The 24,586-nt window shown below is 39.6% G+C and overlaps 1 protein-coding gene across 2 annotated transcripts in view; it reads right to left on the bottom strand.

The window, feature by feature from the left end:
• Window positions 1-24,586, bottom strand: part of N4BP1 (NEDD4 binding protein 1) — a 47,581-nt gene that overhangs the window by 11,148 nt on the left and 11,847 nt on the right. Inside the window, exons 2-3 of one of the 2 annotated variants that reach the window (XM_025852329.2) lie at window positions 8,351-10,041; window positions 1,431-1,561 (exon numbers count right to left, since the gene is read on the bottom strand). In XM_025852329.2, the coding sequence (XP_025708114.1) occupies window positions 1,431-1,561; window positions 8,351-10,041 (1,822 nt within the window). The remainder of the gene's footprint in view (window positions 1-1,430; window positions 1,562-8,350; window positions 10,042-24,586) is intronic. The other variant, XM_073884392.1, reaches the window with a different exon arrangement.

Here is a 24,586-nt window from a genome sequence, read left to right as displayed (position 1 = left end):
GAGAGACTGAAGACACAAGTCCCAGAAAGAGGGTGGGGGTGGGGCAGGAAACAGAGGAAGTGGCAGGGGCACTCAGCTCTGCCCCATCCCAAGGAAGGCCTGTGTGGACCCCATTCCAAGAGTATGTCAAAATATCCCTCTAGCTGGCACTGTATCCAACCTCTCTGTTATCTGCATGAACCTATACTGATTTTCATGGGAGTGGGTCATGACAGAGAAGAAAAGAGGGTCAAAGCCAAACTTCAGAAAACCTGTCAATGGGCAAAAAGCAGCTAAATGCTCAGGGTAAGAGAGTATCCCCTGCAACGGTACTCACCACTGGCTTAGACTGAGCCCCCCCTCCCCCCCCCGCCGCCCCAGTGTTTTACTGTCCTAGAGATGCACAGCATGGAGGGCTCACAGGAGGGATCACAAGACCCTCTCAAAGATCCTACTGCAAAAATTAGTGGCTCTGCCTCAGTCCTCAAGCACCCTCGGTTAAGACAAATACGCTCTCCAGGGGCGCCTGGGTGGCTCAGTCATTAAGGACCTGCCTTCAGCTCAAGTCATGATCCCAGGGTCCTGGGATCGAGCCCCACATCGGGCTCCCTGCTCTGCGGGAAGCCTGCTTCTCCCTCTCCCACTCCCCCTGCTTGTGTTCCCTCTCTCGCTGTCTCTCTCTGTCAAATAAATAAATAAAATCTTAAAAAAAAAAAAAGATAAATTCGCTCTCCAAAATGAGGGAAGTTGGGATACTTGAGAAATGTGTGGTCTTACCATTTCCACCTCAACAGTGAGTAAGTTTCACTTCCTGTTTAAGTTCTGGGTGAGCTCTGAACTCACCCTCCTCCTCCCACACTACCTTTTGTGTCTAGGCCGGCTGCTGTGCTAAGCTGCCTGGTACAGTCTCACCACTCCTCCTACTGTGACCTAAGAAACAACCTTACGGTTCTTTGGACGACTGCACGATGCGCTAAGTTCAAAGCTCTCATATGTGGCCTGCAGTCAATCATGCAGTACCGCACGATTAACAGACATAATTTATATTAAGCTATTAAACAGACTGCTCAAAACCCACTCTATATGGGGGTTCCCAAATTTATCAAGTGACCATTTTAGAAAAGACTAATGAGGCAGAAGCCCAGACTAATGGAAAGACAGATTTAACCTACTTTTTGGAAAGTCAGGAAAATTTTCGTAATGTATAATGAACTCTAACATAACTTTCCATATAAACAACTATGTGTTACCTTTCCATCCTTCCCCCGAGTACTTCTTATGCTGTAACACACTCCAACTTATGTTCTACCGGGTGCAAAAGATTTACCATTTTGCTTTTAAAACTGCCGCCTAAGGCACATGGCTCTGCTCAAGTAATATGTGTTGCAATTATAAGCCAACTCATTAAACATCCAGAAAAGGAGAAATCTGAAAGGATCAGTTTGCCTCACCTGTGACATTAGGATCACGTCTTGTTCTCCACTGTGGGACAAATACAGTGATGTTTCTGTTGCCAAGCTTCCAAAAATATTCAACTGCAATTGCAATTCCACGACAAGAAAAGAACTTTTTCAGACCGTGGCTAAAAGAAAACAAAACTTATTTCAGCTTAAAGTATGTTGAAGTTTCACCATGAAAAAGTGAAAACGTGAACTCCATATACAACAAAAACAATTACAACAAAATTCCCTTTTAATACTTTTACATTCTTTGGCATCAAGTTGCATAGTTTATGACTTTGCAAAGCCAAGACAGAAGCCTTTGCATGACATGTGATTCCTAATAGCTTTATGATTTTTCTTGTACTTTGTTTAGTTAATTTAATTGAATGTGCTATTGGGACAGAAGGCAGTTTGAGCTTCATGGTAATACTTGTTTATTGCACTTTTTATTTCTGTTTTTGTTTTTTTTAGAGAGCCCATTCCAAAGAGTCCTGCCTGGTCACTGACCTCTAAGAATATTTTATTAAGAAACTTGTTGCTGGGGGTACCTGGGTGGCTCAGTCAGTAGGGCGTCTGCCTTCAGCTCAGGTCATGATCCCGGATCCTGGGATCAAGACCTGCGTCAGCAGGGAGCCTGCTTCTCCCTCTCCCTCTGCTGCTCCCCCTGCCTGTGCTCTCTCCCTCTCAATACAATCTTTAAAAACAGAAAAAAAGAAACTTGTTGCTGAAGCAGGAGTAGACAGGACTCTCCGATGACACGGTCCTCACAACTTCCAAAGGCTGCAGATGCCTCCAGCTCCAGGGCTCCATACCCTTTCTAGGGAACTGTGAAACCTACTCAGTTTACAGCTTCCCGGAGAAAAGTTGAGGACATGATTCCAGTGGAACTAACTGGGGGCCATGGCAGATGATTTTACTGAAGGAAGCAGAAAGTGCCGGGAGCAGATGCAAACAAACAAGGAACATTACAGAACTTAAGTCAGGATATGATTTTCTGTAAAGGGCCAGATAGGCCTTGCAGGCCATATGGTCTCTGCCGCACCACTCAAGTCTAAGTAGAAATGAATGAGGGTGGCTGTGTTCCTTATTTACAAAAACAGGTGGTGGCCAGATTTGGCCCACAGTTCACAACCCGTGGTATAGTGGATTAAAAACTGACCCCACCCAAAAGTGTGGTAACAAATTTCAAAAGAAACAAGAAAAAATATTTAAATTGTATTCTCCCGCAGTTAAGTAAAAGTGGAGATTTTTAAAAAAGGGTTTTCAAGGTTTGACATTTTTTGTAGGTGGTAATCCATTTGCCTAACCATGAGTATTAGAAAGGAAAAAAAAAAAATCAAATCCCCCAAACTTTGAAGCTACAGTTTATGAAATGAGCATAATCTATCTTCACTATTTCAACAGTCACTTAGGTTCCAGTGACAGGAAATCCTGCATCTTCAGTCCTGTCTTCTCTTCATGTCTCGTGTCTCCATGTCAAAACCACCTGGTGGAGAATTCCTTCACTTAAAATTCCTGCCACCTCAGGCACAATGTGTCCCAAGTCAACCCCAGGCTCTCCCAATCCCCATCCCTCCTCAAACTCCAGTTAGACCCTGAAATGCAGCCATGAGGCCTCTGATCCTGGTCAGGGTCTTTAGTGGCAGTATTCCTCTCGACAAACTCAGGGCACGGCTTCAAGGTCCCCTCCACACCAGACTAGTCAGGAGGGATCTAGCCACCACCATGTGTCACCACACTCGTTTCTGGCCACGTTTGCTTGCCATCTCCCTCTTCCTGGGCAGTGAGCTTTCTTCTTGCTGCAATCTTTGTACACCTTCTCTTAACCTTCCTCCAGTGCCTCGGGACTCAATTCAGACCCTCTTCTATGAAGCCATTTCTAGAAACAGGCCCTTGATCATCTCTCCTCTTTCCTGTCTTGCTATCCTGTACTGTCCACTGGAATGACAGAATTTAGGAGATGGAACGGAGTTAGATTCCTGTTAGATAAAAAGAACGAAAGCCCTGAGAGGCTGAGCAATTTTCCCAGGCTGCACTGCCACAGGGTGGTTGCGCTGGGATTATTCAGGCTTCCTTCTTCCTGGGCCAGCGCCCTTCCTACCATCCCACAGTGGGACTGTCCCCACCTAAATCTATAGTCTCATGAAGCCGGAATGGCCTGGACATTCAAGAAACTTCTAACACGCAGAAGAGCAGCTCAGAAACTCCTCCTTTAAGAGGCTAAAGTGCCTCTTAAAAGTGCCTCACGCTCTTCTCAGTGAGCCACAAATAAGAGAGTGCACGGGCATCAGCTTTGCTCCAAAAACACATGCAAGTAAACCCTTCTCGATGAAGTAACTCAGCAGTGGTTTGTTTATCTAAAAGCATTCAAAATATGGCAAGAATGTAGCAACAGGACATCTGTTACTGGAGAAAGGCTAGAGGTAGTTTTTGTAGGCCTCATCTTTTAAAAATATCTTTAAAAATCATTCTAATTGCTTAACAGTAAGAACACACCCAGAGTTAATGTCAACCACAGCCTGAACATGAAAATCCAAAATACAACAGCCTACTGGTTCTTAAAAAAAACCAAGGGATATGTATGTTAGTTAAGTCTGAAAAGAACAATCCTTGAGAGAAATGCACTAAAAAAGCTTGTCAAGTTTGGCTTATTCATCAGCTACAAATGTGTACGAACTTTTTCTCTCCCTATAAAGCCTTTGACTGCAACAGTTCAAAGTGGGTGGAACCCAGCTTCATCCCACTGGGCCCCAGAGGAAAATGAAGGGGAATGCAAGTAGATCCAATCCCGCTGCCTCGTACCACGCTCAGACTTAGATGGGAAGAAATGGCGTTTCCAGAAACATTAGCTCTATACTAATTTCCAGTGTTATCCTCAGTGATAAGATCAAATCACTATGGATACCCTGAAAAATCTCGAGAGCTGTTTTAGGAATAAAAAGAGCAGTTGAAAATTCTGGTGGAAAAGTTAAGAGTTAGACAGAAAATAGAACTACACAAGAAAATCAAGTGGAGCCAAGTTCGTGTCCTCTAAGTAATATCGAAGGTCCCTGCTGCTTCCCACTTCAATTCCCCCACATCCTGGCTAGGCAGAAATGCGCCTCCTCACCTCCCTGCAGGCAAGCCAGAGGAACTTGTTGACAGGTAGACCCAGACCAACTGTCTATTTAGACTCAAAGACAAAGGATTTACATACCGTAACTCCTCCTCTACTTCTGGGAAGGCCAAAGCTCTGGGGCTTCCAGCTCCAAACAGATAATAGGCCTGAGAGGCCAGTGTATGGGCTTTCAAGGGAGATTAGAGAGATTTAAACTACTGTTTCATGTAGTTGGAAACAAGTTACATCATCCGGTTGTTTTCCATATTATAGCAGGCAGTAAACTGGAAGGTAGACTGTCCCAAGCAGAGAGGAGATGGGCAACAGATACTTCATTAAAAACTCACAGCAGTGATAGAACCAGACCGAACAGTGTGGGGGCAAATGGTTAAAACTCTTTTGGAGTTACCCCAGGAAAGAGTAATTTCCTTCTATAGTTTCCACTTAATAAAAATAGCCATGGGACCCTGATAGAGAAGACTAGCATGAAAAAAATGGTTAAAGTACACAGCGCTGGCAAGTGAAGGGGCAAACCTCATCCACACGGAAAATTATCTACCCAGATAAGTCAGGTGTCCTAATGCTGAAGTTTCAAACTGACCAAGTCTGAGTGTTATCTAGCCACTACTGTGATGTCTAGCCGTGTACCGCAAACAATTTCCATTTACTCATCATTTGACTCATTCATGGTGACAAGGGGAAAAACCAAGTAAAGATACGCATAATTAGCAGCATGAAGTGGGTATTTTGGAATTTCTCGCAGTGTGTATGAATTGCAGACAGCACGCTAGATAGACCAATATAATAAAGGACTGGCAGAAACCCAGGGATGGGTAGGTCTGAGCTGCTGAGCAGGATCAAACCAACAAATACTATTGTTAAAGGGTTCAAATTTCATTTTTAACTACTTCCCCAACTACGTGGGTCAAATAAGTGAGGTTTACTCAGCAATGCTTAAGCAACTCAAGACTTAAGTACTCTATATTGCCAAGGCCTGAAAATTCCAACCTCACCTTCTATGGGAGGAGGCAGGACGTATGATGGCTCTGGGAGCCTATGGGCCCACACCTCCTATCTGTGTAATCTTGGACAAGATTTTTAAGCCATTTCATGTTATATGAAAGTATAGAACATTTTTATCTCACAAATCGGTGTGAAGATTACATTTAAAAAGAGAAAAGTACCTGACACATGACAGGTGTTTCAGTTTTAAGATTCCAAATAATTGCTGAAAAATGTCTCAGTTAAAATTTAATCTAAACTGATCACTGGAATAGGAAGTTATAAAAGAGTGGTGAAAAGTCATTTTAAAAATCCTACTATTTCTTAAGTCTTTAGGGCATTCATTCATTCAACAAAATGTTACTGAGTGCCCACCATGTGCAAGCACCATGGACCTTGGGGGTATTTCAGTGAACAGGACACACATAAATCACTTCCTTCATGGAATGTACAATCTATAATTCACATTTACTATCAAAGCAATTTCAAATAAGGGTTGGTTTTTTCCCAAATTTAAAAAACCTGAGTTGAAATTCACATAACATAATCATTTTAAAGTGAACAATTCAGTGGCATTTAGTACATTCACAGTATTGTACAATCAGCACTTAGATCTTGTTCCAAAACATTTCCATCACTCTCAAATAAGACCCTGTACCTATTAAGCAGTTTTCCCCCAGAATAAGAGTTAATTTTAGTTACTGGTATTTTCAGATCAATCTTTATCAGATTAAGTCTTTTTGGATAATACATCCTTATAAATAAATGTTGCTTTTAAACTGAGACATCTGTGAATTCAAAGAAAATTGGAATCCTCCCCAGATAATCAGCTTTTAAAAGAAAAAGTAATGAAAGTTTGCTCGTGGTTTCCCTTAGTGCACTAATTCAGTGGTTTTCAAAAGAGACGGCACTGTACCCAAGGGTGTGAGGAAATACGTGGGAGTGTTTTGGGGTGTCAAAATGACGGGGTTAGGTACTATGGGCAAAGTAGGAGGGACTAAATATGCAAAACATCCTGTCATGCCCAGGCAGTACCACTCTATATTTCAATAGTGACCCCTCTGAGAAATACGTTATACTCCCAAAAGGTTTTTAAATAGTGTCATCATCACTGCTCATTCTATGTTAATTTGCATTTCTTAGTCCTTGAACACCAATTTGGGACATCTCTGCACTTATAGAAATTGACAAAGGATTAATATTACTCACAATCATGACCTAAATTTTATATCACCACTTGGCTCAAGAAATTATAACAATGAGGAACTGGTGCTGGGCTTGGACTGTGGGTGACTGAAACTGCACTTTACATTTTTACTTAGATAATGCTATGCAGCTGTGGGCCATTTGCTGGGTTTCCCCGAAAAGAATTGCCAAAAAGCAAAGTGAAATGACAACAAACAGTATTATTTAGAAATGAAGACAAGTATACTACATATTTTTCCAGCCTATCTTTAAACTTTAACATGGGGAATGCTGGGATTTTTCTTTCTTTTGACAGCAAAATACAGTATCAACAATTCAGTCAAAAAACAAAAAGCATCCTTATTTTAAAAAATAGACATTAAAGTACTTATGGATAAAATGACATCTCTGAGCTTTCCCTCAAAATAACTCCAGTAAAAGGGGTATAGGCTCAACAAGACTGGCCATGAGCTGAGAACTACTGAAGGTGGGGGATGGGCACACGGAAATCCCAAATTCAAAAACGGATGCATTCTATTACCTTTTAATGTATTTGTTTGAAAATTCTAGTAAAAAATTAACAAAACAAAAAATAAATATATAACACTTATAGAATTCCTAGGAGAGAGGTCACACACACTATTCACTAAAATTCAGAAGAGTGTATCACCATCTTCATCCCATGTCCAGGTGCCCCTTTTCTTAAATGACAGCCACTTAAAATGCCAGACCGTGCAAACTTCTTCAAAATCAACGGAGTGACTGATTTTGAAAACTGGAGAGAGACTTTACCTACCAGTTGTTGAAATGGCATGATAAAGATGCCCTTTAGGACAGGGCAAAAGACAACAAATTACAGCAAGTGAAATTCAGCAGGCAAAAACCTACGTGAGGTCAAACAATGGGGCAGATACTCTAACTTGACCCCCTCTCCTCTTCACAGTCACTGTATTAAACCACCCCTTAGAGAAGAAATCCAATCCCGTACCAGATGTATAAAATCAGACTCTTCAGAGGGTTCCAAGACAGGTTAAATAAAAATGATCATTTAACTCTTTTTTACTAAAAGCAAATATACAAGCTTTTAGTAGCAGCAGAGGACCATAAAGAAGCTCAAACTGATGAATTTCCTTAGAAAGGCAATTGCTATCACTCTATCAACAAAGTACAACAAAAATACAGCACATCCATTATCACTGCACTCCTGCCTAGAGACCTAACACACTGTAGTATAAAGAGACAGAAAAATCTTTTTTGGCTTTAAGCTGCATCCTTGTATTCAGAACCTAATGACATTCATGGTATTAAGAACCTAATGATTAGAAAAAAAAAGAAGCTAATGATTTAAAAATCTCTGTACTGTTTATCGCTGACTAGGCAATGCAAAGTGAAGACAAATTTTCTATCATCTCTCGTCCTCAGAAATAGAGGTTCAGCAGGATGAAAAGCAAAGTTTACAACTCCAGAAGATGGAATAACACAACTTTCCAAACAGCTGTTTTGTGGTGTTTTTTTTTTCCCCAGGTAAGAAAATCGATCAACTAGACAGATGCATAGCCTAAGTTCCTACAACTGCATGTAATTCTGAGACACTGCTTAGGACCCTATTTACAACTATAATGTAACTTGCAGAGAGTGGACTTACGTAATTGCGACATTGCTCCCATCTATAACAATGTGCTTCAAATCCGTTCTTCCTGGCTCATTTTTTAATTCCAGCTTGTAAGGTACTTTCAGAGTATCTCGGAACCTTTGAACGCCAGTGACTGAGGAATCAATATGATCAGACATTCCGGCCAACCTTGCGTCAATAACTGAAGGTAACAACTGGGGCAGTGGCATCGGTGGAGAAAGCGGTGGACAATTTGGCTTAGACTGGGGAGAGCTACAACACCCTGAACGGTTTTCACAGGCAGACTTCATATTACTTGGATGTAAGGGCTCTGCTTGCTGCTGCAAACCATTTTCAGGAAAAACTGGAATTCTGGGCTGATGATTTGAAGCTCCTCTTGAAACAAAACTGACAACTTCTTTGGGACTTGAAGGGACAACAGAGGGTGAAAGGCCATCAGTTTCAAGGTCCATGTTAGAAACGTAATTCTGGTTTGAACTCCAGATTTCTTGTTTCTGTTCTATTGGCACTGTTCTGAAAGTATTAATTTTGCAATTTGAGGTACATGGTTTTGATTCTTTGAATGGTAACTGAGAAAATTTTTCTACCACATTTTGCTGTGTGTGAGTTTGTGTTTTCTTTGGGGTGGAATCCGTTGTAAGCTCATTTATGCTGCTACAAACACCTTTGTTTTTGGTTCTGTTGGTCTCTGGATACACAGTACCAGGTGAAAATTCTCTGTCTTCTTGGAATCTTTTATTTTCTTTTTCAATTTCTTCTAAGAGCAATAATGGTTCAGTAGATGGCCCATACTCCCTAATGACCTTTTCAACAATTTCTTGGGAGTAGCCCATGGTTTTAAAAAAGTTTACGAGGATGTTGTATTCCATTTCCTCAGTAGTGTCCTTTACATCTGGACTTAAATTTTCAGGATCAGCAGAAGAATCAGATAAGTCAATGATTACACTTGCAGCTAATGTCTTACCGTCATGTAGAAGCTCCCCCTCTTGAACGTTTTCCAGAGAAAACTGTTTCTTGGTATGCCTTTCTTCAGAATCAGAAAATCTCCTTTTGTGACAAATTCTGTCTTTGGAAAGTGCCTCTTCATCTGGGGTTAGACCATTTATTGGAACAAAAAGGACATCTTGTGAACTAGAAAAGACCGTGTCCATTTGTTTTGTAAGCTCAGAAACAGGAGTGCCAGCTTTATTTCTTGCATCTTCCTGCAAAACAATTTCATCTCTGGAAATATTCAGCCCTGTGGCAGCATCCTGTGGAAACTCTGCTTGTTTAGAATCTCTAATTTCAATAACATCATCATCTCCCATTTCAAATAAATTCTCCTCACCTTGTGTGAGTGTCAAAAGCTCCTTTTTCAAGGAAGTGGGCAAAATCAACAAGTCCATTGTATAGTTATCTGCACGAGCTTCAACAAATTGTTTAAATTCCCTTTTCACCTCAGATTCTTTCTGACTGTTGGGTAGATTCTCATTATTCTCAAAGAGTTTTACAAACTGCTGAATGTGACTCCTAGCCATGACCACAGCTTCGGCACTTCCTCTGATGCCAAGAAGACCAATGTCCAGAATGCAAAGATCAGCACAGGTGTCCTGAATCAAGCTCTTCAGAAACAGGCTCTGGGCCCCAACAAAAATGCAGTGCATGGCCTTGGGGTAACATTCTCTTTCTTCTAGTTCAGGTTCACAGATTCCTTTAATATATTCCTGTAAAGAGGAGATAAGAAATTAGATCAATTTACAAAAGCTCTTTATAGCACCCATTATGTTACACATGTAATTACAAATGTCAAGCTGTACAAAAAGCAAAAGCATGCTAATAACTTGGGAAAAAAATGCCATGTTGTAAATAAAAGATTCAAGATAAGAGACATAAGTTGCTTAATCATTTCCGTTGGACTTGAAAACTTTGCCTTTAAGTCTAAAAAGCAGGTGTTCGTAACATTTTCAATAATGTATCTTGCAATGTGATCTTTCGGGTCTGCCCAACTGCAGTGGATAAGGACAAGACTGGACTTATTTACATCTATAAACAACAAACATTTTTGCTTACTACCAGGCATTTATTAATAGAATGACATAATTAAGAGATAAGATAAACAAGTCAATTTACTCCAGAATAAACCTTGACTTTTGCTTTGCTACTACTGCCCTTAGTTTCCAGATAAAACAAACAGAGATTCTCAGGGCCTTAAAAAAAAAACAAAAACAAAAAAACCCAAAATTTTTTCCCCAGCTGTCTGGAACAATGCATACTCTATATAATTTTGTCTTTTTTTTTTTAATAGAAAGGCCAGACTGTTTAAATGTAGACCTAAATATCAAGAACCAGAGAGTGCTGGACAGTACTGCCCCTCTTAGATAGAAAACCAGAGTTTCTAGTAAATTTGGTATTAAACAAGGCCTCAGTGAGTTAAGAAAGGAAACTGGGTTCTCCACCAATTAGGTTATTCCCAGAGGCCTAAGTGTGAATGACCTGAACACTGAACATGCATGCACACACACAGGCATGGTGGGATACACTTAGTAACGTGGGCACTAGAGTCTGTTCTTGGGCTCAAACCCCAGCCATGGGAGTCTGGGGGCCTTGCTGCACTTCCACAGCCCCTCTAACCCCATGTCCCCAACTGTCAGAGCGAGAGGAAGACGGTGCAATCCCAGGTGTTTTGAGAAAATTCGATGAGATAATAAAGTTCTGACAACACTGTCTTGCATCTAGTAAGTGCTTCCTAAATAATAACACTCCTAACTTATTAGTGGACATTTATAAGAAATGAGCCTGGCAACACATGACCCATACTTGACAGGAAAATCAGAATGGTGCTCCCCCAAATGGTGCTACTGAAGAGCTCAGCGTGTGCGGCACTGGTGCGGGCGAGGGTCTGGGGCCCTACCCCCACTGCCTGCTTGGTGTCACAGTGGTCACATGACTTCAGGGAGAATTCATACACCAATCCCTTGTTCACACATGTAGAACATTCCTGTGAGTAGATGAAAGTCCAGAAACAGGAGGAAAATGTCGCAGAGGAAAAGCCTGATCTAAGCTGTATAATGTTCAGTCATGAGATCTTTGCTTCCTTATGTCCCCTGGATTAACAAGTCAGTGGGCTTGGTGGTAAAGACAGGAGATGATTGGTGCTGGACAGAGGAGCACTGGTTGTTTATTAGAGCAGCCTGCTAGTTTTGTGACACGATAACTGTGTTAAACACAAAAGTACAGTAACCAAACATCCTTTTTTCCTGAATGTGCAAGCAGAGTGCTAAATACTGATGTCAGCATCCCTGAACACCTCCAAAATGGACATTTTACTACCGCTTGTTTGAACCTACGTTGCATTTAGGTTGTGTTTTGAAGTTGTTTCTCTTTAAAAACATTTTTATTTTGAAATAATCCTAGGTTTCCAGGAAGGGGCAGACAGGACATAAAGGTTCTGTGTACTCTTCACCTAGTCCTCTCCAATCACACTTGTATCTTACCTAATTACAGCACAGTATCAAAATCAGGGTACTCACACTGATACAGTGTGTACATAGCTCTGTGCTATTTTATCACATTCAAGCAAATACCACTGCAATCAAGATACAAAATTACTCCATCACCACAAAGATTACCTTCATGCCACCCCTTTTTAAGTCCAATATTTACCCTTACTTCCACCCACACCGTCCCTACCCCCCTGACAACTGCCAATCTGTTTTTGTCTCTATCATATTGTGACTTCAAGAATGTTATATAAATAGAATTATATAATTTCTGCCTTTTGAGATTGGTCTTTTTTTTTTTTTTTAAGATCTTATTTATTTGACAGAGAGCAAGAGAAAGCACAAGCAGGGAGAGCAGCAGAGGGAGAAGGTTAAGCAGGCTCCCCATTGAGCAGGGAGCCTGATGTAGGGCTCAATCCCAGGGCCCTGGGATCATGACCTGAGCCGAAGGCAGACGCTTAACCACTGAGCCACCCAGGAGCCCCAAGACTGGCCTTTTTCACTCAACATGATGCTCTTGAAACCCACCCAAGCTGTTGCATTTATCAAGCTCATTCCTATTTATCGCTGAGTACTATTCCATGATACAGATGACCTACAGGTTTTTAACCACTATCTACCGAGTGGCATTTTGGTTGTTTCTGTTTGGAGTTATTACAATGAAGCTACTATGAACGATTTTCACGAACAGGTTTTCATTTCTCTTTCATTAACTTCTCATTTCTCTGGGATAAATGCCCAGCAGCGCAACTGCTGGGCCATACGGTAAGTGCATGTTTGTATTTCAAGGAACTGCCAAACTGTGCTCCATAACAGCTCTACCATTTTACATTTCCACTAGCCATGTATGCAATCGAGAGATCCAGTTTCTTATCCTCACCAGCACTTGATATCACTACTATTTTTTATTTTAGCTGTTCTATTAAGAGTGTAGTGTATCTCATCATGGTCTTAGTTTATACTTCCCTAATGGCAAGTGATGTTGAACATCTTTCCATGTGTTATTTGCTATTTGCCATCTATATTCCCTCTTCGGTGAACTGTCTGCTCGATTTTTTGGTCCATTTTCTAACTGGAATATTTGGGTTTTATGCTGGGTTTTGGGAGTTCTTGATATATTCTAGAAAGACAGGAATCCTTTCTCAGATATGCAGCTTACAAATATTTTGTTCCATAGTTTGTTTTTTCATCCTCTTAACAGGGTCTTTTGTGACAGGAGAAGTTTTTAATTTTAAGGAAGTCTAGTTTGTTGGCTTTTTTCTTCACCAAGCCCCAGTTCCCAGAGGTTTCTCCTATGTTAATCTTCCAGAAGTTTTACATTTAAATCTACAACCCATTTTGAGTTGGTTTTCATATAAGATGTGAGATTTAGGCTGAGGTTCATGTTTTTGCTTATGGATATCTAATTCCAGCAATGTTTCTTGAAAAGACTATCTTTCCTCTATTTAATTACTTTTGCAGGTATCAAAAATCAGTTGGTTATACTTGTGTCAGGCTATTTCTGGGTTCCTATTCTGTTCCACTGACTTAGGTATCTTTCCCTTCACCAATGCCACACAATCTTGATTACTGTAATTATATAACGTCTTGAAATTGGATAGTAATAGTAACCATTTTATTAATTTTAAAATTGTTCTTATTCTAGTTCCTTTGCCTTTCCATATAAATTTTAGAATAATCTTGTTTAGCTATCGTTTAGCAGTTGTGTTAAACTAGCACACTGACGTGAGGATAAAAGACATTTGCTGAGTCTTCTGCTGTAAGAACAAAGTCTGTTTCTCTAGATCTCTGCCTTCTTTCATCAGTGTTTTATAATTTTGAGCATACAAACCCTGTATATCCAAATATTTCATTTTTTGGAGTGACTGAACATGGCACTCTATTTTAATTTTGATTTCTATGTGTTCACTGGTAATAGAGACAAAGAGATTTTGATCATGTATCCTGTGACCTTGCTAAACCTATTATTTCTAGTTCTAGGATTTTTTTCTTATAGACTTCTTGGGATTTTTTTTTTTGATAAGATTTTGCTTATTTATTTGAGAGAGCATGCACACAAGTGGCAGGAGGACCCTGAGTTCACAACCCGAGCTGAAGGCAGACACTCAACCAACTGAGTCACCCAGGTGCCCCTATGATGTTAGATTTTCATATACTTAAAAAAAATCACGTTGAGGAAGTCAATATGTTTCCTACTTATCTAGGAACAGAAATATGAATAGGTACTGAAACTTGTTAAATGCTTTATTTACTGTATCAACTGTTCTCATGTGACTTTACTTCTCCAGCCTTAGTGCAAGTGCATTTTTTGAATACTGAATCAGCCTTGTATCCCTGGAATGATTGCCACTTAGTCCTGATATGTAAATATATTGATGAATTCTACTTGCTAATATTTTGTTAAGAATTTTTGCATCTTTTGCAACTATATTCATGAGGGACTTTAGTCTGTAGTTTTCCACTTTTGTGCCATCTTTGCCTGGTTTTAGCATCAGGATAATAATGAGTGAGTGAAGAAGGAAAGTATTCTCTCCTCTTGTATTTTCTAGATAAGATTGTGTAGAATTGATGTTAATTCTTTCCAAAACATTTTGTAGACTTCTCCAGTGAAACAACCTGGGCCTGGAGATTTCTTTTATAAGAATTTTCAAATTATTAATTCAATTTCCTTAATAGCTATAAGTCTATTCAAATTATCTATTTCATGTTGGGTAAGTTATGGTAGTTTGTACTTTTTGAGGAATTGGCCAATTTCACTAAGCTGTCAACTTTATGCGTGCAGTTGTTTGTAGTGTTTCCGTATCTTTTTGATGTCTGCAGGTCCTACTCTACAGTTGATACCCTGTTTCATTCCTGATATTAGTAATTCATGTCTGCTTTCTTAAGGGTTGCTAAGAGGTGAATTTTACTGATTTTTTTTTCCCCAAAGAACAAGCTTGTTATCTCACTGATTTTTCTCTATTGTTTGTTTTTTCCAAATTTGTTGACTTCTGCTATTTCCCTCCTGTTGCTTGCTCTGCACTTATTTTGCTCTTCTTTTTCTAGTTCCTAAAAGTGGGAGCTTCAATTATGGATTTGACACTTTATTCTTTTCTAAAGTAGTTATGTTATAAATCAGCACTACTTTAAGCTGCATCCCACACATTTTGATATGCTGTATTTTCATTTTTATTTAGTTCAATGTATTTTTTAAATTTCTCTAGAAATTATTCAATATTCAGAAGAGTGTTGTTTAGTTTCCAAATATTTGGAGATTTTCTGGTTATCTCTGTTATTGATTTCTAGTTTGATTCCTTGGTAATCAGAGAACTTAAGACACTAAATGACTTCTATATTTTAAATTTGTTGAGATTTGTTTTATGGCCCAGGATATGGTCTATCTTGACGGATGTTCTGTGGGTACTTGGAAAGACCGTGCATTCTGCGACTGTTGGGCAATGTTCAAACACACATCTATTTGGACCTGGCTGGCTAATGATGTTGAGTTTATTCCTGCTGATCTTTTTTTTTTTTATAAAGATTTTATTTATATGAGAGAGAGAGAGAGAGAGAGAGAGAGAGAGAGAGAGACAGCTAGAGAGGGAACACAAGCAGGGGGAGTGGGAGAGGGAGAAGCAGACTTCCCACCAAACAGGGAGCCTGATGGGGGTTCCATCCCAGGACCCTGGGATCATGACCTGAGCCAAAGGCAGATGCTTAACGACTGAGCCACCTAGGCGCCCCTCTTGCTGATCTTCTGATGGTTTTGTCATTTGCTGAGAGAATACTGAGGTTTCCAATTATAATTGTATCCATTTCCCCTGTCAGTTCTCCCAGGTTTTGCTTCATATATTTTGCAGCTGTACTGTTAGGAATATACACATTTAAGCACTGTTAGGTCTTCTTGGTGAATGGACTCTCTTATCGTTATGTAAATACTCCTCTTTGCTCTGAAGGCTTTGTCTGACAGTAATATTGCCATTCCAGCTTTGTTCTGATTAATGGCTGCACAGTATGTTTTACGCTCATTTTAACTTACCTGTATCATTAGATTTGAATAACTTTCATGAAGACGCCATATAGTTTGGTTATGTTTTTTAAATCCACTCTGACAATCTCTTTTAATTGGTGTGTTTATACTATTTACTTTTAATGAAATTATTGTTTGGGTTTAAGTCCACCATTTATTTATTTTGTTTGTTCCCTACTTCTAATTCCTTTTTTTCCTTACCTGGCCTTCTTTTTCATTATACAAATATTTTTTAGTATTATAATTTACTGCATTTTTTACTATATCTCTTTGTATGTTTTTAAAGTGGTCATGCTATCAATTATAACATAAATGATCCACTTCAAAGTCAGTATTTTATCATTTCAAGAAGAATGTATAAACCTTATCATCTGCACTAGCCATTCTTTTATTTTCTGTATCTTAAGATGTTCTGACATCTTAGGGGGCCTTTCAGACCTGAGGAGAGACTTACCTCTGATTTCTATCAGGGGTGGACATGTGGGCAGACTGACTGATCTAGGGCTGTGGGCCCCCCACCCCACACCCATCTCCTTATCTAACTCACACACTAAGCCAATATTTCCCCTACGCTGTATCAAGCCTGGGCCAGAAACCAGACAACTAAGAGCAGTCTTTATGCCCCAAAGTCCACTAGAATTACCCAAACTAGCCAATTCTAAGTGGTTTATCCTATCCTGCCTTGCTCCTGCTTCTGCCTCCTGACCAAAACCTGATGCTTCACCTGTAGCCCAGCACAGTGAAGTATGCATCCTTCTCCTGGGAGATATAAATGATCAAAATCTTCCCTCAGTGGCACTGACTTCTCCACGCCATCATTCAGTCACTTGCCTAACTTAAAATCCCCTGGGTATAAATTTTAGAACACCACTATCATCCTTAATCTTGGTCTCCATTCTCTCTGCCCTCCCTTGTATGTTACAGTTATCACATAAATTACATGTATATATATATTTGAAATCCCATCAGACTATGTTATAAATTTTGTTTTCAACCATTAACTCATTTTAAAGAACTCAAGAGGAGAAAGTAATCTATTATATTTATCCAGATATTTATCATTTCTGTCTGAAGCACTTCCTTTACCAATTCTTTTGGAGCAGGCTACTGGCAATGATTTCATTTTAGTTTTTCTGCAACTGAGAATTTTTATCATGCTTTATTCCACTTTCATTCTTGAAGGATAACTTCACTGGATAGGGAATTTTTGGTCAACATTTTTTTGTGTTTTGTTTTTTACTACTTCAAAAATATTGTGCTACTTCTCTGGCCTCTGTGGTTTCTGATGAGAAACCTATACTCATTCTAACTGCTGTTACTCTACATGTGTTTTTTTCTAGATGCTTTCATAATTTTTCATTTGTCTTCAGTTTTCAGCACTGTGGTTATGACATCTGGGTGTGGAAGTCTTGGAGCTTATTTTGTTTGTGTTCACTGAGCTTCTTAAATTATATGTTTACATCTTCTGCCAGATTTTGGAAGTCTTCAGCCATTATTTCTCCAAATTTTTTTAGCGCCACACTCCTGTCTCCTCTCATTCAGATTGGATAACTTCTACTTTCTATCTTCAAACTCACTGACTCTTCTGTCACCTACATTTTAAAATCAAGCCTATCCAGTGAGTTTTTAATTTAGGTTATTGTATTTTTCACTGCTAACCTTTCCATTTGGTTCTTTGTATCTTTTTTTTTTTTTTAAGATTTTATTTATTTATTTGACAGAGAGAGACAGTGAGAGAGGGAACACAAGTAGGGGGAGTGGGAGAGAGAGAAGCAGGCCTACTGCTGAGCAGGGAGCCTGATGTGGGACTCGATCCCAGGACCCTCGAATCATGACCTGAGCCAAAGGCAGACGCTTAACGACTGAGCCACCCAGGCGCTTCCCTCGGTTCTTTGTATCTTCTATTTCTCCACTGAAACCTTCTATTATTTAATTACTTTTAAGAATATTTGTGATTGTCTGTTGGAGCATTTTTATAATAGATGTTTTTAAAGTCTTTGTTAGATGGGATACCTGGATGGCTTTGGTTAAGTGTCCGAGTCCTGATCTGAGCTCAGATCTCTTGATCTCAGGATGAGTTCAAGCTCCGCATTGGGCTCCACAATGGGCTCCACAATGGGTGTGGAGATAGACAGACAGACAGATAGATAGATAGATAGATAGACAGACAGACAGGTAGGTAAGGGCGCCTGGGTGGCTCAGTCAATTGAGCATCCGACTCTTGATTCTGGCTCAGGTCATGATCTCAGGGTTGTGAGATCCAGCCCCGAGTTGGGCTCTGCGCTTTGCAGGGAGTCTGCTTGAGATTCTCTCGTACTGCCCCCCCTCCCCAGCTCGTGGGCATGCTCTCAAATAAATAAATCTTAAAAAAATAAAACAAAAAGTCTTTGTTAGAAGATTCTAACATCTGTGTCATCTTGGCACTGGTGTCTGCTGTCTTTTCTCAGGAGAGTTGATATTTTCCTTGTTCTTCACATGCCAAGTAATTCTGTATTGTATTCATTCTGAATATTATGAGACTATGAGTCTTACTCAAATCCTAGGATGAATGTCGATACTTCTGTTCTAGCAGGTAATTAACCTAGTTAGATTCAGGCTGCAAGCTGCAACCTGTCTTCAGTAAGCTGTGACTCTAGTGTCAATTCAGTTTTTAAAGTCTCTGAGATGTTATCTGTATCTGTTCCGCATATGTGCTACCAGAGGCCAATCTGGAACCTAGATGGTAGGTTAGTTCAGTTTTCAAAAGTCTTTGTCATCCTGATGAAAAGTAGATCCACACATGTGTAGTTTAGGGATAAACCCAGGAGATCATCAACAAACTTCATGGAGTCACTTTTCTGAGCTCCTCCCTCTCTGCCATATTTTTAGTGCTTTCTGGTTCCCTGAGGCTCTTTTTTCCAGTCCTCCAGTTAGAAAGCTGGGGCTTTGGTTACCCCACTTTGCCTTGCATTCTGCAGCTGTGCCTGGGTCATCCCAGGGGACACACACAGAGAAAGTAATGAGGCTGGCCCCATCCTCTTGAGACCACAACTCCACCAATTGGAGAGGAAGGTTCTCCGCCCTCAGAACTTTGGTTCCTGCAACCTCCCCCTGCCACAGTCACAAGATTGTCTGGAAGCTGGTATGCACTGGAATGAAGAAAATGGCCTTTGCCTTCTATTAGGTGCTCCCTTTTCTGCCCCTGGAGTCCAAACTGGAGGGCTTCTCCTACTGCTCTTTCTATGCCTTGGTGCTCATTTCACTTCCAGGTTGAGCTGTGCTGAATTCAGGCTGGGGGACAAAAGAGAGGAAAAAGTGGCAAACTCACCACTGGTTTGGTGGTGCTCTGAATTCTGGTTTTCTAATCCAGTCTGCCTACTGTTTACTTTTCAGAGCCCTCATATTAGCTGCACCATGCATTCTATCCAGGTTTTCTAACTATATTCAGTAGAAGTGACAGGGTAGAGTATGCTTGTTCTATCTTCCTCAGAACTAGAATCTCCTGGCTACCTGTTAATATTTAAGTAATGCTGCCTGTTTAGCCTAAGTAAGTGCATGGCTGAATTCACATGAGTTAAATACTGTTGAGACTACTGTGCAGCCACTGGATGAGAAAAAATTGATCACACCCACTCAGTGAAATGCCAGCAATTAGCCAACCTGGAGAGAAGAGGTTTCTTCTCCAGATAAAAGGCTTCTAAAACAAGTATCCTCTCAAACAAGGGCTAACTCTCAAATTGATCCAAGTTGTAAAGCCCACCTAGCAACAGATCCTGCCCAGACACAAGGCTTCCAACTAGTTTTTCAGATTCCATATGAAATATAAAAAAGGACCCATGTCAGAATAAGATCTCAAATATGAAAGACAGGAACCAATAGAGTAGAACATAAAATAGAGGGAAACTAGGTACTGAATGCAGGGTAGGAAAGAAAACTTCAACAAAAGTTTAATTAGTGCTTTCAAAAAGATATACGATGATAATGAATTCATATAACAAAAATCAAGATGCTAAAGAAAGACAATCAAAATAAGAGTACTAGTAAATTAAGGATATGATGACCAAAATAAAAGTCCACAGAAGAATTTCAAAGACATAGTGGAAGAAAGCTCTCCAAAAGTACCACAAAAAACAAAGTAAAAAACAGGAGGGAAAAGAAACTTTAAGGGTCCATACATGATATCCAAAATCCAAATAACTGACATTCCAAAAAAACCAAAAACCAAAACCAAAAACAAAAACAGAATGGCAATTAATAAAGACGTAAAACAAACAATTTCCTGGAACTAAAATACACAAGACCCATGTATGACCAGTGAAAAAATTACATCAAATCCGGACTGGGAACTAAAGCACACTGATACCATCTTAGGGTCCACAGACTATCCAAGCATGATTACTCTTTAAAGGCCCACAAGAAAAAAATCCGGGGGACAGGAAGGGAACAGGACACATATAAAAGAATGACAGTCGGAATACCCGACCTTCTCACAGCAGATCTGGACGAACGGGGGAGAAGGATGGCAACGCATTCAAGATTCTGAGGGAAAGTGATTTTCAATCCGTAATTGTCTACCATCCACACTAAAGACATTTCCAGACATGCTAAAAGCCAACAAAATTACTCCCACAGACTGTTTTCTTGAAGAACTATTTCAAGATGAAGGCCACCAAAAATAAGGGAGATGAAGTAATTAGTATATTCAATCCAAGACTGGCAAATAGAAGTCCAAAAACTATAGCTGTGCGGCAAACCAGCCGAGCAACTAGCTGAGTGGAGGAGGGAAGGAGGCTCAAGGGACGTTCTCCCAGAAAAGGCAGTTCAATGAGTAGCTGATATAAAGGAGTATTTGTACAATATTACGGATGTGTTTAAATCATATTTCACAAGCAGATGAAAACAGGGCAGACAAATTATAGTAAAAATTAAAAGCTATATCAGAAGGAAAACATAATGTAATACAGTACTGGGCTTTGCAGTTAATATTTACAGAAGTCATTTTACTATATAAACCTTGCTTCTTGCTTTAACTAAAAATAAAATAACTATACTGGTGTCTTAGTCCATTCAGGCTGCTATAACAAAATACCAGACTGGGTGTCTTAGAAACAACAGAAATTTATTTTATTTATTTATTTATTTTTTATTTTTTTTTTAAAGATTTTATTTATTCATGAGAGACAGAGAGAGAGAGAGAGGCAGAGGGAGAAGCAGGCTCCCAAGGAGCAGGGAGCCCGATGCAGGACTCGATCCCAGGACCCTGGGATCATGACCTGAGCCGAAGGCAGACGCTCAACCATCTGAGCCACCCAGGCGCCCACAACAGAAATTTATTTCTCACAGTTCTGATGGCTGGAAGCCTAAGATCAGAGGGCCAGTGTGCTCCGGTGAGGGCTCTCTTTCCGGGTACAGACCTCTTGTTGTATTTCCACGTGGTGGAAGAAGCAAAGAAGTTCTCCCGGGCCTCTTTTATAAGGGTATTAACTTCATTCAAGCCCCTCCTGACCTAATCACCTCCCCAAAGCCCCACCTCCTAACACCATCATATCGGGCATTGGGATTTCACCACATGAATTGTGACAGAACACAAATATTCAGACCACAGTAAATGGGAAAATGGGGGGTAGTTTTTGCCTCACTGATCTTTTTTTTTTTTTTGAAGATTTTATTTATTCATTTGAGATAAAGAGAGAGTGAGAGTGAGTGGGAGGGTGAGGGAGAGAGAATCTGAAGCAGACTCCACATGAGTGCAGAGCTCGATGAGGGGCTCGATCCAGGACCACGAGATCCTGACCTGAGCCAAAACCAAGAGCTGGATGCTTAACCAACTGAGCCACCCAGGTGCCCCACCTCATCTATCTTAAAGAAAGTGGATAATGCCTAAAATTTATAAGAAATAGCTGTATATTTATAATTCTTTAGGTAACCATCAAAACAAACAGCTAAAAACAGTAAAAAGTAGTTGCCTTTAGGAAGTAGAAGGGACTGTTATTGTTCCTTATAAAAACCCTCAGTACTACTTTTTTGTTTTAACCACGTGCATATATTATTTTGGTATATTCCTTACTTCCTAATTTTAATTAAATTTTAAAAATGGATACATAGCATGTTGTGATGCTATATTAGTGATAGCTTTGGTGTTAATTTTGTTTTGCTTGATTCTTACCTGACATTTAACATAAAAAATGTTAGCAGTTTTGAAATACTGTGAGTGATTCATCTCTGAAACAAATATTTTCCATTATTTCTGTTATTTTTCTGGATTGGTATAATCTTCAAGAAGAGCTATAACTAATTAATTGTGATTATACTGACTGATTTAGGATGTTCTCAATCCTATACAACCAAATAAAAAAAAAAGTAAAAATTAAACTGGATGCTGAGATAAGACAGGTAACTGCAAAGATTTGTGATAATCCTGATTCTGATTTTTTTTAAGTAGACTTTAATTTTTCAGTTAAAGGTTCACAGCAAAATTGAGAAGGTACAGAGATTTCCCATATTATCATTTAATGATAACCATAAAAGTCTGTGTTTTTATCAACTTAATCAATTTTATACATTTGAACCTACAGAAAATACATACTCTAAAATTATAAATCTGATACGTGATTTACAAAAAATCAATTTACTTTTCATTGCTTATGTAATCATTTCACAGCAAGAGATATTCTTGGGGATGTATCCAGATACTATTTAGATTACTATCTTTCAGAGAAAAAAAAATTAAGTAAAAGTGAGATCCTCTGAAAAGATGATAGAGGGCCTCAGGAGAGCTCTGGAGGCTCTCAGTGTGTAAGCACCAGGAGGACTGGCAGAGAAATGCCCAATACAAGCACAGTCATCTGACATTCCCCAAGAAACTAAAACTATTACTGCAAGATTAAATGCATAGTTTTGAGGGAGAGTTGTGCTAAGAGCTTGTTATAGCTTCACATGCACAAAACTGTGTGTGTACTCCCAAAAGAAAGGAGTAATTATCCTTTGAGATTCAGACTACCATTTTTTCATTAATAATTTACTCTTGTGAATTACTAAGTAGCAACAATGGATTTTTATATTCAAATTCAGAAGTGAACAATAAAGTATACAAGTATACAGTATTACTACATTGTAGATGTCCGGCCATCAGTTGCGCTGATAAGTATCTGTGGACCCAAATATCCATCATTTGCATTTGGCTGTATTTGGTTACCTGAACATTTGAATGTTAGGCAAAAACTGTCTCCCTCATCCTGCCATATTCATACTCTGTTTACTGTACTCAGGCTTTTAAGGAAAAAAGGGAGGGGAGGGGGCATCCGGTATATACAATAATAACTTCCCTTTCAATAGCAAAGTGACTTTCTATTATTCTACCTTCTACAAACTCAGCTCTTCTCAACTCTATTCTATCATTTCACAAATCCAGACAGAAGTTCCTGGCAACCTGTGCCATTCAGAACCTATCTAAAATCAGAAAAGATCAAAGTGGCTACTCAAGAGTCTACAGGTTTGACCTGCGGAAAGGTTTCTGGGCACCACTGTTCACCATCTACCATCTCTTATTATGGGAGCACACGTGAGGCGCTTTGTCAGCTTATGGCCCAGGTCACATATGGTTTGAAGCAGCTGGTTGAAAGTACAGAAGGAACAACAGAGGGCACTACCTACAGAGCACGTAACAGCAAATGACAACTGACAGCACAGGTGCAAAAACAAATTTAAGGAAGACATAATGGTTAAAAGCCACAACAATTCAAGATCAGGTAGCATGAGTGCAAATCTAACACATTTTGGCAGCCGCCAGGAGCATAACTGTGGCCTAGCACAACATAACAGAAGACACTCAAGTGGGCCACAATCATTGAGGAAAAAGAAACTATGCAGGCAAGGAAGCTCTTAATACATTAGAGAGAGATTCCTAAAATGTTTTGGAACAGTAGTTCTCATCTCTGGCTGCACACTTCAGGATTCTAAAGATTTCTTTTAGGAGAGTCTTGCATAAATGGTATTGTATGTTATCTCTAAGAGAAAAAGAAAGTAGGAGTAATGCGATTTTTAGACATTGACATGAATCCCAAAGAATATGTGTAAGTTCGAAGCACCACATAAGCCTTAGAAAAAAACAAGCTTTTTAACATCATTAATCTACAAATCTGTAACATCCATTTTAGTTATCTATCTGGCTATATTAATAATACTGCTATAAAATGAACAACCATATCAGCCATTTTTCCAATGTAATTCCAACATTTGCTTTCTCTTCCATCTTGCTCTTCAATCTCATTTCTAAAATGTCTACGAAGTTCTTTGCCAGGAGGGGTGCCTTAACAGCTCCACAGGGAAGAACTTCCTTCCTGCTCGCTGAGTGTACTTCTTGAAACAGGACCAGGAGCCACACTCAGTATTTACCCTTGACTTCAATCCCCATTCCTGTAAATCTCTGAAATTCTACAGCTTCCAAAACTTTCAGCTCTCCTGAACAGTTTATTCTTCACTCTTCCCAAATTATGTTCAGGTCCCAAACTTCATTTGTTACTCTTCTCACTCTTAGTAAAATAAATTATTTTATCACAGTCTAAAGGCCAACATTTGTGAACCTCTTTAACTGCCTCTCCTTTTTCATCTACAAAATTCTACCTTTCATTAATTTGTTCTCTCCTTCCTTCTGTTTCAAAGCCATGCCCCTTTCCCAGGTCTTGATTCATCACTCCCTTTTTACTCACCCCTGCCCACCTACAAACCTGTGTGGGTTTCCCTGATCCTACAGAACACTTCCTTCAGCCTTACTGCCTATGC

The sequence above is a fragment of the Callorhinus ursinus genome, unplaced genomic scaffold (genome assembly GCF_003265705.2).
Source record: "Callorhinus ursinus isolate GAN/ISIS: 27379988/994484 unplaced genomic scaffold, GSC_fseal_2.0 scaffold56, whole genome shotgun sequence".
NCBI classification, from domain to species: Eukaryota; Metazoa; Chordata; class Mammalia; order Carnivora; family Otariidae; genus Callorhinus; species Callorhinus ursinus.
The sequence above is the reverse complement of the archived record's forward strand: the minus strand, read 5'-3'. Positions and strand labels throughout refer to the sequence as shown.